The sequence below is a fragment of the Seriola aureovittata genome, chromosome 15 (assembly GCF_021018895.1).
Source record: "Seriola aureovittata isolate HTS-2021-v1 ecotype China chromosome 15, ASM2101889v1, whole genome shotgun sequence".
NCBI lineage: Eukaryota > Metazoa > Chordata > Actinopteri > Carangiformes > Carangidae > Seriola > Seriola aureovittata.
The window spans coordinates 14286711-14302784 of NC_079378.1; the positions used below are offsets into that span (position 1 = coordinate 14286711).

General features: G+C 40.5%; 1 protein-coding gene across 2 annotated transcripts; it reads left to right on the forward strand.

Annotated features, from left to right (window-relative positions):
* The first annotated feature begins 919 nt into the window (after nucleotides 1-919).
* On the forward strand, nucleotides 920-15744 carry hephl1b (hephaestin-like 1b). 2 transcript variants are annotated; one of them, XM_056398136.1, is made up of 20 exons: nucleotides 923-1298; nucleotides 2846-3090; nucleotides 4599-4811; nucleotides 5368-5580; nucleotides 5838-6092; nucleotides 6646-6820; nucleotides 7518-7657; nucleotides 7807-7938; nucleotides 8506-8711; nucleotides 9098-9242; nucleotides 9387-9599; nucleotides 11053-11269; nucleotides 11387-11526; nucleotides 11626-11751; nucleotides 11856-11962; nucleotides 12114-12348; nucleotides 13437-13576; nucleotides 13792-13945; nucleotides 14039-14053; nucleotides 15335-15744. In XM_056398136.1, exons 1-20 carry the CDS (start codon nucleotides 1123-1125, stop codon nucleotides 15406-15408), a joined length of 3321 nt encoding a protein of 1106 aa, XP_056254111.1. In that variant the 5' UTR covers nucleotides 923-1122; the 3' UTR covers nucleotides 15409-15744. The 2 variants fall into 2 exon arrangements, with proteins under 2 accessions (XP_056254112.1, XP_056254111.1); XM_056398137.1 differs by lacking the exons at nucleotides 13437-13576; nucleotides 13792-13945; nucleotides 14039-14053; nucleotides 15335-15744 and having other exon boundaries at nucleotides 920-1298; nucleotides 12125-12320.
* The last annotated feature ends 330 nt before the right edge of the window (nucleotides 15745-16074 follow it).

Below are 16074 nucleotides of genomic sequence, written 5' to 3' on the forward strand. Positions count from 1 at the left end.
ATGGTGTTTGCATATTACCGTGGTGTCCTGCAATTGTTCACCCAGCTTGGTCTCTATACAGTTGTGCTGCTCAGAGTTGGTCAGCAGGTGTCAGCTTCATTCCTTTGTGGCAGGTATGAGGTGCTGTTTTGAGGGGAACGTGCATTATCAGGATGAGCTGTCTTAAAATATTTTCAGTGGCTGTACAGCGTTCTTGCAACTAAGAAAATACTCGAACAACATCGCAACTTTAATAAATGTTCTAATCATCCAAATTATCAAATATTCAGCTTGCTTTCTTGAATTAGAATTTCCATATCATTGTGCAACTCGTTACGTTTTGGCCAATAAGCTGTGACTAATGATTTTATTCATGGTTAAATAAATCCAATCATAATGCCAACTTTTGTGTTGCCAGGTTGTGTAAAATTCGTCTTGCAGCAGCTTTATCATTCAACAGGAAACTTTGCGCCAAAAACTGAAGAACCTGGAACTAAATCCACTTGACTTATTAGAAACTGTGAGGCCTTTAATGATGAATGGATCACCAACATTTAGAAGCAGCCAGAGATATATTTCACAATATATATTTGTTCTTATTAATGTCTTAAAACTGATTTATTATTAACCAATAATAAAGCCACTGGTTCTTTAGGGTGACTTACTAGAAAGTGATACCAAAATGTAGAAAGATCTATAGTAAATTAATTTCTCAACAACTGTTCACAGACCAGCTGACTAACATGCTTATTCATCACCTGTGGAAACTGGAAACTTGACAGCCAATTGAGACGACCCGCGGTGCTTGAGTCTGCATTTTAAAATAAGTAGCTCAATTACTTTAATTTCCCAGCAGGCGATTTCAGTAACAACCTATAACAATTAACGCGAGAACATTGAGTGGTTATTGCCCCTGCAGTACGTCTGATACCACAGGAGGCGGTCACTCCGCCGCTGCTCTCTGACTGAATAGGCCAACTGTTTTTGCTTTTTAGACTTTCGTAAGTATTACAGCACCGGCGCACAGTCTGAATACGGGCTTACACACGCTGGAGGCGGCGGGGCTTTCCACTTGTTCCTCTAGAACCAATAACCCGCTAAACTCTCTGTTGTGCCCTCATCTGACGCAGCGATTCCCAGAACATGGCACGGACTTTGGGGCTGTTTGCTTGGACTTGTTTGTTGTTTCTTCTCCCTTCCTTGGCAGAAGGGAGCCGCGGCAAGGAGAGAATTTACTACGTGGGGATCATTGAGGACTCGTGGGATTATGCACCAAGTGGAAGAAATCTGATCAACGGGGAAAACGTCGCAGATGATGAGTGAGTTTTGATACGGTGAAGTTATTTGGAGGTGTTGCGTGCACACAGTGAGGGGCAGTGGAATTAAGTTTTATCACCTATTCATCTGATCTCACAAGTCAAATCAAATTAACACGTGGGGTGTTGATACGATTAACAGATGTAAAGTGATTATAAAAAGTATGAAAGGTCCGTAATCTAAATGCAAAGATAAAGAGAGAAACAAAAAAGTTTTATGTGAAAAGTTGCACTGCAGTGTGTCATTCTGTCAGGGTGTGACTGTGTCTAGACCTGAGGTTGTTGTGTGCTTTGCTGGTTCGTCTGGCAGAGGAAACACGGGTGACTAACAGTGAATGACTGTCATCTCTCATTCGATTAAAGGCTTCCTACTGTAATACTAACACCGGAACAGACAGCTGCCTCTCATATACACGAGAGAAAAGTTTGCATAACAACTCCAATAGTGTCATATCTCATAAGTGTAAAGTACTTTAAGAATAAACAGAAAAAATAATAGCGTTACTATGATTGGCAATGGTGTCCCGATGGGCTGTGCTTGAGTCAGTGTTCAGATAGCTGATTATGGGTGAGCTCTTCATTACTGGTGAACCAGTAATAGTGAACCTTTTTTTTTTTTTTTTACTGTCATTGTGCTCATAGTGATATTTTCAGCAGTTGACTCTCAAAACACTCTAGAAAACAGACAGCATCATATCCCTATTTAACATACCTGTAATTAAAAGTAAATAAAGTTGTTATGAAAGAAAAGCCCAAACTGAAACAAAAGCCCACTGTCGAATGAAGGCGTATGAGGGATATGATTATGATTTTCCAAAGGGGCCGCGGTTTATTTCTTCTTTCAAGAGAGATCACTTTGAAGGAACATAAATGTTGCATCCTTGCATAATGCTGGACTTTCTTGACTTACTCTGTCAGGCAGCCAGATTACATAATCTCTTCTTTTTTTTTTTTAAAACAAAAGGGTTGTGCAGCAGCCAAGGCGTCATACATGACGGTTGTGCAATGAATTAGTGAGATGTGCACTAAATTGCTCTGATTAGGTGCTCAGTTTATTAGTATTTTTAATAGACAGCAAGGTCAGTACAACCCAAGTAATTCTTTTCATCCTCCATGTTGCTTTGGTTGTGAGCTGGACATACAGCAGCAGAACTGCATTCGCCACAGCTCCAGCAACGGGTTATTAGCCCACATAAACATGTAATCACAATAATGACAAAGTCTAATTGTTAGAGGAGATGCAACCAGATACAGTTTGTTCTGCAGTTTTACACGCAGAGTTAAGGCGTTTATGACAAGCTCGTGTACAGTTTGAAATTAAAGTTCAGTCAGTTATTGACAATGAGATTAAATGATTTCAAAGATAAATCCGAGCCATTTGAGAAACCTTAGAGTGCACGTTGACAATACTCTGACACTGAGGCCCATTAAAACAGGATTAGTATCTGCCTCTTCCTTTTTTGCCTCCTACACACTCTCCTCCTTCTGTGTAACCACTTTTCCATCTGTATCTCTCATTGTTTTTTGTCTTCATGCCACTTTTTTCTCAGGGAAGCATCTGTATTCCTGAAAAGAGGACCCCACCGTATTGGCAGTGTGTATAAGAAGGCCATGTTCAGACAGTACACAGATGCTACGTACAAAGTACAGGCCCCTCGACCTGACTGGTTGGGATTCCTGGGGCCCATACTGCGAGCGGAGGTTGATGACGTCATCGTGGTCCACCTGAAGAACTTTGCGAGCAGGAACTATTCGATGCATCCCCATGGAGTTTTCTATGAGAAGGATGCAGAGGGTAAGGTGTTACATAATACATGTATGTGCAGATAGGAACACACATGTATTTACAGGCAGGAAGACATGCAAAATCAATTAGATATCCCCCAGACAAAATGCATCTTTTTCAAAACCTAGTATTTGCTGTTACAATAATAGTCATAATAATAAATAGCATAATACATCAGATGGAATTGATTAATGCTGCATGATATCCTGAATAGATTTCCTTCCCAAATATATATCAGTTTGCCATGATATGTAGCAAAACTTTTATATTTAATTATTACCATTACTCATAAATGATAACAATGGTGATATCACTAACAATATCTGAAGAAATATTCACAGAGATTCTGCAAGTGACATTAGTTTAAGTGAGCATTTTATCTTGGCCATGACTTATTTCTTCTGGGAAAAAAAATATAGTATTGTTTTTTATGATATGATGCAGAGCATGAACAATTATCAAGAGATGTGCCTCAACATCCTTCAAAGTTTTGGCAATGCTTTCAGAACACTTAGGCTCCACAGGCTCAGCGACATGATACTGACATCGGTTGCATTTTCAGATACATTGTTCAATTGAATAGATATAGTCTCTGATATCTGATACACTGTGCTGTGGCTTTGTGTAATCCCAGTCGGAAAGTATGGCGTATTGGCGTGTTTGCTCCTCTGTTTAAGTGCTGCAACTGTCTCTGATAACAAGATACTGACAGGCTAAACAGAAAAAGGGCAAATGGGTTACAAACTGAAAGTCCATTCAGGCCTGTGTCAGAGTGCAGAGAAGTACACAGCACAATTTCACTAACTAGGCGGCTGTTATGGAGGACATGGTCTCCCCTGAAATATGTCTCCTAAGAACTTTGCAGCTCTTTGTTATGCAACAAGCTCCCACCCCCCCTCATCTGTGGATACAAATTCTGCCTCAGGAATTTTTAGAGCCTTACGGGAACTGAAAGTGAAAAGATTAAGTTCTGCCTCTTTAAACAGATTGTAGCTGATGTCCTCCTTTATTAAGGAAATTAAAGTGTATCATTCTGCCTATAAGTCAGATAACTAGTAACTAGTAGCTATAACTCAACTAGTTTTTATAAACAGCACCTTAGGCAAGAAGGGAGCGAAGTGGAAATAATGGAGAAGGAACAGGAATGGGGAAATGGTCTCAAAATATGAGGACATAAAACTGATAAAATCAGCTAATATGTCTTGTCAGGAGTACAACCTGGTACAGAGGTCACACACGCCTACACATGTGGAGGCTTAAAGCTGAACTGAGATAAGAACCAGAGATGAAATGGATATGACCGTGATTTTCATGAATAATCTTTTTACATCATTCTACAGCACTCATCTTCCAGTTTTTGAACAGTTAGGGCAAATGTAGCTTGCTCAGACCATAATGTTCAGACCATATTGTTGTTTTCCGCTGACGTAAAGTGAAACCATACTCATAATCATGTTCTCTAAACTTGAGCAGAAACACAATGATCTCAGCATAAACATCCTGTATTCGGTTACCAGGGGCACTCTATCCAGATGGGACATCAGGCAGGTTGAAGAAGGATGACTGTGTTCCTCCGGGAGGCAGCTACACCTACCGCTGGGAGGTCAGGCCAGAATTTGCCCCCACAGATGATGACGCCAACTGCCTGACCTGGGTCTACCACTCTCACTTGGATGCTCCCAAGGACATCGCCTCAGGACTTATCGGGGCTCTGCTCACCTGCAAGAAAGGTATGAAGCAATGTGACTACATGCTATTTAACCTTTCTTATAATGTGTGCATTATTTGTATGTGAAATCAAATCCCTTAAAGGTCCCATTTTGTATAAAGTGAGATTTCCATGTCTTTTTTTTACTCTAAAGCAGATCTAAGTTCTATATTAATTCTGTGAAAGTATCTCCATGGAGAAATGCACACAGGATCCTTGCAGGATTTGGCATCTCTGAGTGTTTCAATCACTCAGAAAGCAGTCAGCCAATTGGCTCACTAACCTGTTGTTGCTATAGCTCCAGAGAGAAACTGAGGGGATATAAAACTACACTGAGATGTTTTTTGGTTCTTAAAAGCACAAATATATCTTCTTGTGGACATCAGAACTTCAAATAAAACAGCAGAAAAGTGAAAAATATGTGACCTTTAATCATGATTACAGTTACTAAGTGCTTCTTAAAACCTTTTAAACAAAGATGATGGGAAGCCAGAGGCCTAAAAAGATTAACCGTGCCCCTACTTGTGTACGTAGTAGTTTATATTTTTTCCACATCTATGTTTTTTGTATGTGCGCAGGAATCTTGAAGAAGACTAATGAACAAGTTCAGACGAAGCCAGAATCTGTCACAGACTCAGCCCGACACGATGTGGACCAGGACGTCTTCTTGATGTTCAACGTGGTGGATGAGAACCTGAGCTGGTACCTGGAGGAGAACATTAAGATGCTCTCTGATCCAGCTGGAGTCAACGAAGAAGACCCAGACTTTGAAGAGTCGAACCTGATGCACGGTGAGAGATGAGTGATTTTAAGTCTTTCAAGGACTATCTGACACTGAAATGACTGCACACGCATGAACATTTATTGTGAAATGAAATGCTAGTTTTTCACAAAATCAAAAAGTTGTTGTTGTCCTTACTGTACCATCTATGGAACTGAGCATATTTAAAGTGTTTTTCCAAATGAAGTCAAAAGAAAGTCTAAAGGTTAAAATTTCTCTCTTGCTCTTTTCCTTTAACCTCTGTCTGTGTTTTTCTCTGTGTGACAGCTATTAATGGGTACCTGTTTGGTAACCTGCCCGGGATCAAGCTGTGCCAGAACCGTGCGGTAGCCTGGCATCTGTTTGGCATGGGTAACGAGGTGGACATTCACTCTGCCTTTTTCCATGGGAATACGCTGCTGGACCGTGGCCACCGCACCGACGTCCTCAGCCTGTTCCCGGCCACGTTTGCTACCGCTAAGATGGTCCCGAAAGCAAGCGGGAAGTGGCTGCTGAGCTGCCAGGTTAATGACCACTTGCAGGGTAGGTCACCTGACCTTTAACCTTTTACCTCTTCGCTCTGAGACTTTACCGGTTGCTGACAGGGGAGAACATATTTTGTGACTTACACCACAGTCATTGGCGTTATGAGCATTCCTGCAGCAGAGCTTGTATTTCTGTTTCAAACATGCCAGGTCTTGTATTTTAAGTGTGTGCAAAGTCCATTGATAATTGACATGAGTCAATGAGTCATACTTGCTCAAATATTACAAATAATGCTGGCACATGTAAAATACCATTCCTTTGTATCATACTGGACTTTCCATTAATGAGTTTATTCTTATTTGTGTGTATTTCAAGACAAGTGGAAACATGAAGTTATTTACCCTGCATATCACACCTTTGATAGTTTCACACATTGTATATGACCACACCTCAATCTGTCACCTGCTGAAAGAACCCTGGAAAATGTATTATTTATGGACCATTAATTTATTTTCTGCTCTGCCTCTGAAGGTCCACTTTCACCACAAGCTTTTACTTTGTAGATGGTCTTGTGTAATATTCTTGTGCATGTCTCTTCATCTAATTCCAGCCGGGATGCAGGCTTTTTATGAAGTGAAGTCATGTGGCAGTGAGGGTGAGGCCAGCACCACAGTGATGGGCGGTGTTGTGAGGAATTACTACCTGGCAGCAGAGAGAGTCCTGTGGAACTATGCCCCCTCAGGAAAGGATCTGATTAACAATGTATCCCTCATTGAGGCCGCCAGGTAGGCAGACATGACGGTACAACCTGCTGTAATCAATGGGAACAGTGAGGGTCACTGCAAGATTAAGGGTGAATTTACATTTATTGTTTTATTGCATCATCTGGTCAGTTCATCGCGGTCAGTCCATTAAATCCAAAACTAGTTATATAATGGAACCGGAAAAAATGTTTTTACAGCTGTAATAAAACTATAACAATATATCAACCAAGCAGCTAATACTATATAACCCCTGTGCTTTATAGCCAGGCAGCTGGCATAAAAGGCAGGTGTACAAGTTATCCGTTGGACATTTTAGCCTGATTAGTTCTGGAGCAGGAAGTACAGGAGTTACTACACGCTACCTTTCATTAAGCGGTGAACTATCCCTTTAAGGCTTGCAAAACCTCTGTACAAAGTTGCTGTCTGTATGGCCTCGGGACAGTGCTGATTATATGCGCCCTGGTCATTCCTGTGGCGAGGCAGTTTTTGTAGTGTCTAGAGTAAACAGTGTAGATAGTGACGCGGTTGTTATTTTGTCTTTGTTATCGTTCTCTGACCTGACGCAGTGAAACCCCTCCAACCCGCCAGCTGTTTTTTTCTGTTCAGATTTGTCTCTAGTAAGAAATTCCACATCGCTGCTTCATCCAGGCCACAAATGAACTGCTATGTTACTACTTCTCTGCCCTCCTCACAGTGTCTTGTGCTTTTCCTTGTATAGTGCATCAGAGGTGTTTTTCGGCAGAGGTGGTGGAAGGATCGGAGGTCAGTACATGAAAGCGATATTCAAAGAGTACACAGACAATGCCTTCAACGTCACAAAACCACCAACACCTGATCCCGGACATTTAGGAATCTTAGGTAAGGTGTCCCCTTTTTCCGACAGGTTCCAGATTTGGCAAAAATCACACTCTCTCTTTTGTATTTTATCCACTTGTGTTGTACTTCACCCAAGCTCCCTCTCTCACCACCTTTTGTCTGGAATACAATGATCTCCTGTATTTGTCCAGGTCCAGTCCTGAGGGCAGAGGAAGGAGACACTCTCAAAGTGACATTCATGAACAAGGCTGATAGAAATTACAGCATCCAGCCTCATGGCCTGCACTATGACAAACACTCCCAGGGAAGCAGCTACGAGGACGGTGAGGGGAGCAGCTAGCTGCATGGCCTAGAAAAAAAAAAAACTTCAGAAGCTGTGATATATTTTAACTGTTGCATTTCAGGACATTTCAGTGATAACAAGAGGAGAGGAATGACTGACTGTATTCTATAAACAGAAGCTTTAGCCGATGGTTAACAATTCAGACTGAAATTTGCATGAATATTACTTCAAGACTGAAGGATATATCACCGTCCATGCCTGTAGTGCGCGGTAGAGCAATGAACTTATTTCATTTGAACTAGAACCCAATAAATAAAACTCATGCATGAGCCGCATTGCAAAAGAATATGTTTTCATTTCAGAATACCTCAAATTCTTAGAAGATAAACAATTATGGATACACAGACTTTTATTGCAAAAGCCTGTTGGCTGTGTTTAAAAATAGTTTAAAAAATAAAATTTAGGAATAAAACTGTTGCCGCTGTTTCAAGCAAATAGAATACATGCATTCGTATCAGTGGATTCTAAAGCAGGCGATCAATGCCTTGTACACACAGGAAAAAATCAATTCTGACTATTGCAGAACTTTGTGTTTGCAATGCTGTAGGTGTTAACAATCCCGGCTCCCACGTTGGTCCAGGCGAGCGCTTTGTCTACACCTGGCAGGTCCTAGAAGGTCCGTCTTCATCTGATCCGCCCTGTATCCCCTACCTGTACTACTCTGCCACTGATCCTGCCTTGGACACCAACTCTGGATTAGTGGGACCTCTGCTCGTGTGCAAGAAAGGAACGCTGAGAGAGGATGGAACCCAGGTGCTGCTCCGTTATCCATTAACAAACACTCACGTAGAGAAATGCAAAAAAATTAATTATTGATTTCTCTTTTGTTTCAGCACTACTGATATTAAATAAGATTAAAATGAAACTTCAGTCATCCTTGTCAGAAAATTGGGGCATTGCAGATAAGATAGCGATAATGAGAACAAAATGCACTGTACAGAAGGTGATATAGCAAGTTGACTGTAACAAGAACACAATATACATCTTTGATAGGCAGGCACGGACATTTTTTATGTGTACAAGAGTTTAAAACAATATAATACATTATTAGTTTTTTATGCTGTCTACTGCAACTGCCATTACATCTCCAACCCCTGTGTCCTTACTAATACCTGGACTGTGTGTGTGTTGTTTAACAGAAAGACGTGGATAAGGAGTTCTTCCTTCTTTTTTCTGTCATGGATGAAAACATGAGCTGGTATTTGGACGAGAATATCGAGATATTTGGCAGCAAGGAGACAAATCCACAGGACGAGGTCTTTGAAGAGAGCAATAAGATGCATGGTAAAAGAGTGTGTAGTTTTACCTCACCTTAAGATATTATTTTGTGGTAATAAGTGCAGTTCACATACCTTTAGTATTATAATTTGAGTGCCATTTTCTAGTGTTTCTTTAGTATTTTCTTCTTTGTGTCCCCTCTCGTTTCAGCTGTGAATGGACGCATGTATGGGAACCTTGCCGCACTGGAGATGTGTGCCGGGGACAAAGTTTGGTGGTACACCTACGGGCTAGGTACAGAGGCGGACATCCATGGTGTTTATTTTGAGGGGAACACGTTCAAGAGGCAGAGCACAACGCGCGACACGGTCAGCGTTTTCCCCCACACCACTGCTACCGTCACCATGCAGCCAAACACTCCTGGTTAGTCATTGTGCTCTTGCTCTTTACATAGAAATAAACAGAAAGTGCTCCCACTCGAAAAATCACATCCTCTTCCACTCACACAGAGGCGGATAACTTTGTGTGTGATTGTTTCCCTGTGACATGCAGACTACTCCCAACACAGGAAACATAAATTACCACAGTGGGAACAGGAAATTTCAATGCTATCTGTTGTGCTAATCTTATTTCCGGTAGTTGATGTTGTAAACCACCATCCGTCCATACGTATCTCCCATTCTCGTGAATGTGATATCTCAGCAACTCCTTGATGGAATTCCTTCAAATTTTGGCACAAACGGCCACTTAAACTTGAGCTGATTAGATTTTGGTGGTCAAAGTTCACGGTCACAGTGAGCTCATGTTCTTGTGAGGAACATGAGATCAGGAACGCCAGAGGGAATTTTATTACATCTGGCACAATCATTCACTCGGACTCGAGGGTGAACTGATTAGAACTCTGTGGTCAACTCACAAATAACTCACAAATCTTTACGCTAAATTTGACACAATTTAACACAAACGTCTAATGTTCCGCAAACTGACTTCTGGCCATTATTCAACGCTGTAACTCAGGAAGGTCGGGGATTGGAACTCTATTTCCTACAATTAGACTATTTGGCAGAGGCATACAATGCAGTCATTCTAATCATTTTTTATTTTTAGTTTGGTCATGTTAGTCATCAAGAGATAATACTGTAAAAAAAAAAAAAAAAAAAAAAAGAAGTTAAGTATAACAGTGGATGTGGATGCAGGAAACACCTGGCCTCTGCTACATGTGTGATGTAAATTGCTACGGTTTCTCTTAAGACTATAACCAAGTCTCCTACAGACATGTACGGTAAAATATTCCGATTTGAATATAATTATTTGTGTCTGATATGTTTTTCCCACAAAAATGAAGTAGTTAACATTCTTTTAAAATTACGTCTACTTCTCCCTCAGTGAAAAATCCAGCAAATATCTTTCATTTTAAACTCTTCACATACAAGTGAAGCAAAACACATTTTTGAGTGAAGTGGTCTGATAGCACAAATCACACTCTAAATGCATAGAATAAGCGATGAGGAGCTAACCCAACATGTTGACATTTGTAACACACTGAAAACCACAAGATTTTTTTTTCTAGCTACCAGTAGCAATGCAGTTGAAAGCGAATGAGGTTTGCAAGAAAAAGGTGCAAACCAGAAGTGTTTTTTGTTTTTTTTTTTTGTTTTTTTTTTTGTCGTTAAATTTAAAATGGGAGTTGGTGACAGTTCACATTTGGCAGAAACTTTTGTCAAAAGCGACTTACAGTCAGTGCATTCAAACTCAACGCGAGCAAGAGTTAGATGTCATCATTAATCGGAAGTGCAACCGTCCCAAATAAACCACTAAAGCACATTCAAACAAGTACGGGCCCAAATCCTTAACCCTCTCTTCATACTCCTGACAGGTGTGTATGAGGTGAGCTGCAGGGTAACAGACCACTACTCAGCTGGCATGAGGCAGCAGTACAGAGTGGACCACTGCCCACAACGCAAAGTGAAGCACACGCGCACACAGCCCACCAAGATTGTGCAGTATTTTATCAGCGCTGAAGAAATAGAGTGGAACTACTCACCTGACAGAAAGTGGGAGCTGGAGAACTTCCACACCACATTAGAGGACAGGTGTGTGAGTAAGATAATTGTAGGATGATGTATATCGGTGTTGGAGCCGGAGCATGTGATTAGTGGCATAACTTATTACTGTTTGTTAATGGAAGCAAATTGGTACATGTCTCCTAGTCCGGGCAATATGTTTGTGGAGAGTGGGAAGAACCGAATTGGCTCACGCTATAAGAAGGCGGTGTACAGAGAATACACTGATGAGACCTTCAGAGTTCAGAAGGAACGGCAGCCCAACCAAGAACACCTGGGAATTATGGGTAAGTTTAGCTGCTCTTTATGTAATTTTTTTGTTTTGTTTTGTTTTTTTTAACCAAGAAAACACTGAAGATAACATGAGTTTTCTTGTCACCCTGCAGGTCCAATAATCAAAGCAGAGGTAGGGGAGCAGATCGTGATCACCTTCAAGAACAAAGCCAGCCGACCATACTCCATTAGTGCACATGGAGTCAGGGCCAGTGGCTCGCACGTTCATGTCAAACCCGGTGAGAATCAAATACAAAGAAATAAATGAAATACATGCTGTTGCTGGTGTTTTTCTCCCAGAGGGACTGATTTGCGTTTTTTTTCTATGTTCTCTTGCCTTCAGGTCACATACTCGAGCTGACGTGGGATGTTCCTGTAAGCTCTGGTCCAGGGGTCTCAGATCCTAACTGCATCTCTTACGCCTATTTCTCCAATGTTAATTTCATAAAGGTACGTAATCTCTGTATACAGTAAAGGTCACATGGACGCACATAATTCACAGTGTTGCTGTTAAAACAATGTGTTTTTAATTCACTTGCATGTTTAGGTAGTTGAGGTATTAGGTGTTTGTGACAGAGTGGGTCCATTTGTTTATATTCAGGATCTGTACAGTGGTCTTTTAGGGCCTCTGGTGATATGCAGGCCCGGGACACTGCAGCGCGGTGAGGGGCCCGACAGACAGAGGGACGACGTGGAGAAGGAGTTCGCTCTGCTCTTCATGGTGCATGATGAAAACCAGTCCTGGTACTTGGACGAAAACATCAGAAAGTACCTTGGCGTCAATCCCGATGCTTTCACTCCCGACGCAGACTTTGAAGAGAGTAACATGATGCACGGTGAGAGATAAGAAGAGAGGGAGGGGGTGGGAGCGAACAGTGAAGCTATCTAATCTATGAAAGAATTTAAGTCAAGATTTATTGATCCTTATGAGAAAAACTGGGGTCATCCCATCAGGAAACGTGTTAGGATGGGAGAGAACATGTAAAAGGAAGATACAATAAAAACTACTCATACTTTTACTTTTTAACTTTATTTTCCAAGAGGGGAAATTTATCTTTCAGACAGATAAAATATAGAGCACACACAGATCCCAGCTTAAGATAAAACATAAAACAAATACATATAATATGTAAACATACTGAGCATTTCATTAGGAACACCTGTAGACCTGCTTATTCATTCAATTATTCAGTCAGCCAATCATGTGGCAGTTATACAGAGCGTCAGTTAATGTTCACAACATTTGACCGTGCTGCTATTGTCGCTGCCAGAGAGCTGGGCAGTTGGAGACCAGGCTGATAAATGTGGTTTTTCTGCTGAGGCACGCAGATGCAGATGGTGGGGGTCAGACTTTGTTGTCAACAGCATGAATACATGGACCCAACCTGCCTTGTGTCAACAGTCCAGGCTGGCGGTGGTGGTTTAATGGTGTACAAAATGTTTTCTTGGTTCACTTTGGCTGCCTAAACAACCAGCCGATCGTGGTTTGAATGCCACGGCCCATCTGAGTATCGTTGTTGACCATGTGCATCCCCTTTATGGCCACAATTTACCATCTTCTTATGGCTTCTGCCAGCAAAATAATGCACCGTGTCACAGAGCAGAAGTGCCAGCCTAACATTAAACCTAACATCTAAATATGCAAACCAGGGCAGAACATACTACTCCTCCTCAGCACACTAAAAATACTTAAATCCTAAAAAACAAAAAAGGTAAAAACTTAAATCCAATATTTGATCCAATATTAGTCATCCAGTATGCAATTTGCTTTTGATAAGTCTTTCACAGATCTTACACAAGTTTTTTTTTTAATTTGGCATAAGAGGAAGTCTAAATAATGGTTTTCCTTTTAAGCTTGTGTCATATTCCATGTGTGATGTTGTGAGTGTGCGCTAATCTCTAAATGTGAATGTGTCTGTTGAAGGGATCAATGGTAAGGTGTACGGTAACCTCCATGGACTGGTGATGACGCGGGGCCAGAAAGTTGACTGGTATCTACTGGGGATGGGCAATGAAGTGGACATGCACACCGTTCACTTCCACGCTGAGACGTTCACCTACAAGGTGACCTCCACAAACACAAATGAAGATCATTATTAGTTTTTGAAATGAAACCGTACGATGCAAATGTCCTTGGCATGAAAACCACTGGGTGTTCATTCAACACTCAATGTTTAGTTCCTCTTCTTAGTTCCCCATCTGTTGTGCTGTATGTGATGTGTGTGTGTGTGTGTGTGTGTGTGTGTGTGTGTGTGTGTGCGCGTGTGTGTGTGTGTCAGACGGACCGTGTGCACCGTGCAGATGTCTTTGACCTCTTCCCGGGGACTTTCCAGACTGTGGAAATGGTTGCTGGGAACCCAGGTACTTGGTTACTCCACTGTCACGTGACTGACCACATCCACGCCGGCATGGAGACCACTTTCACCATCAAAGGTGCGTATTTACATATTTAGCATGCACATGGGTTTGAACTGCTGTTGAAGAGGATTTGTCTAATATCTCACTTTTTGTCTTTTTCATTTCCAGAAAACTCTTCACATGGTAAGCACCTAAACATTACATAATATTAAATCTACATTTATTATTGATTCAATTCAGAATACGTTTGATCTAACTAAGTAATCTTCTTTTGTTATTTAAATAATATGTATTTATTTACATTTTATTTTAACGATGTTGGTTTCTTAGAGAAATAAATAGAAACCAATGGAAGTCTGGAACTGTGCACACAATACACCCTAAATTAAAGTTCTCATACAATACACAGCTGTGTGGTTTGTAAAATGGTTAGCTGTGATGTGAAACATGAGGGCTTTGAAGTAAACAGGGTAAAACATGCATAACCACTAAAATGTCCCTTTAAGACCCTTAATAGTATACCATTTTATCTGGTCACAACCAAAGCATACCATTCATTTTTTTTGTCTAGTTCAACAGTCAAAAGTAGGACAGCAAGTCATGGACTTTCTCTGTCTGTGCTGTTACGTAATGGAAGTGGAATGTTTTTGTTAAATGTTATCTGTCTTAGTTAGTATTGAACAGAAAAATATTTGGGCCAGGCCTGAAAGAGGTAGTGCAGAAGATAAACTCTTGATGACATGAACTTTGAATGGGATGATAAAATATTAATGTAATGTTTTATAGAGATATACTGTGATAGTTCTGTTACATGACAGACTACTGAGTCCTGTCTTGAAAATATGTGCTATCCTGTATGATGTAAGGGAGCTGATCAGATCAATAAATGTTTTTGATAAGGTGCAGAAAATAAAACACTGCACTAGTATAATCAATTTGAAGTCTGTAAATAACAGTTAGATAGGTACATGCACTTGTAGCATTACCATCAATGTGAGATCAGTTGATCATTTAGTGTCTGATTGGCTAATCTAGGACTGATAGATCAAATGCCACAGAGATGGTTTTATAGGAGGCCAGATCAAACGCAAATCTGAATTTCAAACTTGGTGTTTTTTTTACCTTTAATCTGAGACGCTGATCACAGTAACAGCACAAATTACCATATCAGTGTTTGTTTAGATAGGTTCACTGTTCACTCAGTGATTGATTTGCATATTGATTACAGTTTCAGTATAAAGCACTGCAAATGGGCAATCAGTAGTCTCCAGCTTGGAAAACAGGTTTTTCACTATTCACTTTTCCATGGGCAATTTATTGTATCGGTACTACCTGTTTTAAAGCCTTAAAGTAGAACAAATGTATATGTATATAATATATATATATATATATATATATATATATATATATATATATATATATATATATATCCTGCCTCTTATCTTGTTGTGTTTCCTGCCGCAGCACCAGGAAGTTCCATAAAGACGCTGCTGCTCTCACTGGCACTTTGTCTTTTGGCTGTATGTGGACTACACTGATGAGAAGACACTGGATATATGTGTGTAACCACAATAATGCACTTAAAAACTCCAGGGACAAAAATCACTATTTTTTGTGCATTTGTGTTTGCTTGAAGTTATGTATATAACTATTAAGCAATGATCAGACCAGACAAAATGTACCAGCAACTGTACAATCATGTAAAAAGATTTTATATTTGTGGATCGTTTCTATGTTGTTCTGTTTTTTGTTTTTTTGTTTGGCATGTTGCACTGTGTTTGATGTTGTTAGTTTTGTGGATCTTGCAAAGCACTGCTGAAACAAATATTTGATTCCAGTTATGAATGTACATTAAAAACATTGTGATACTTGTGTATCAGTGGTTCCTTTCACTGTGATGCGAGCATCATCTAACACCACAAGGTGGCGTTAATTCAATTTCAGTGCAGCAAGATGCAAAGAAAGCAGGGCAATAACTAGAAGGGCACTCAGAGAGCACAAACACCAGACTTCGCAGAGAAAAAATAATTCAAATCCACAGTAAATGATCTGGATCTGCCCCAAAATTTAGTGGGTTCTTCCCTGGGTTCTTGTGCATCATCCCTCCACCAAGTTCAGTGAAAGTCGGTTCAGTACTTTTTGCGTTATCCTGCTGAGAAATGAACAGACACTGCACTAGAATAATCGTATTTGAAATGTTTGTT

Bases quoted from the DNA above. Each gene is read 5' to 3' on its own strand.
- hephl1b (XM_056398136.1), top strand. From the start codon at position 1,123: ATGGCACGGACTTTGGGGCTGTTTGCTTGGACTTGTTTGTTGTTTCTT. The intron at 6,093-6,645 runs GTAGGTCACCTG...ATCTAATTCCAG, and splicing joins GGTTAATGACCACTTGCAGG to CCGGGATGCAGGCTTTTTAT. The intron at 11,270-11,386 runs GTGTGTGAGTAA...CATGTCTCCTAG, and splicing joins CACACCACATTAGAGGACAG to TCCGGGCAATATGTTTGTGG.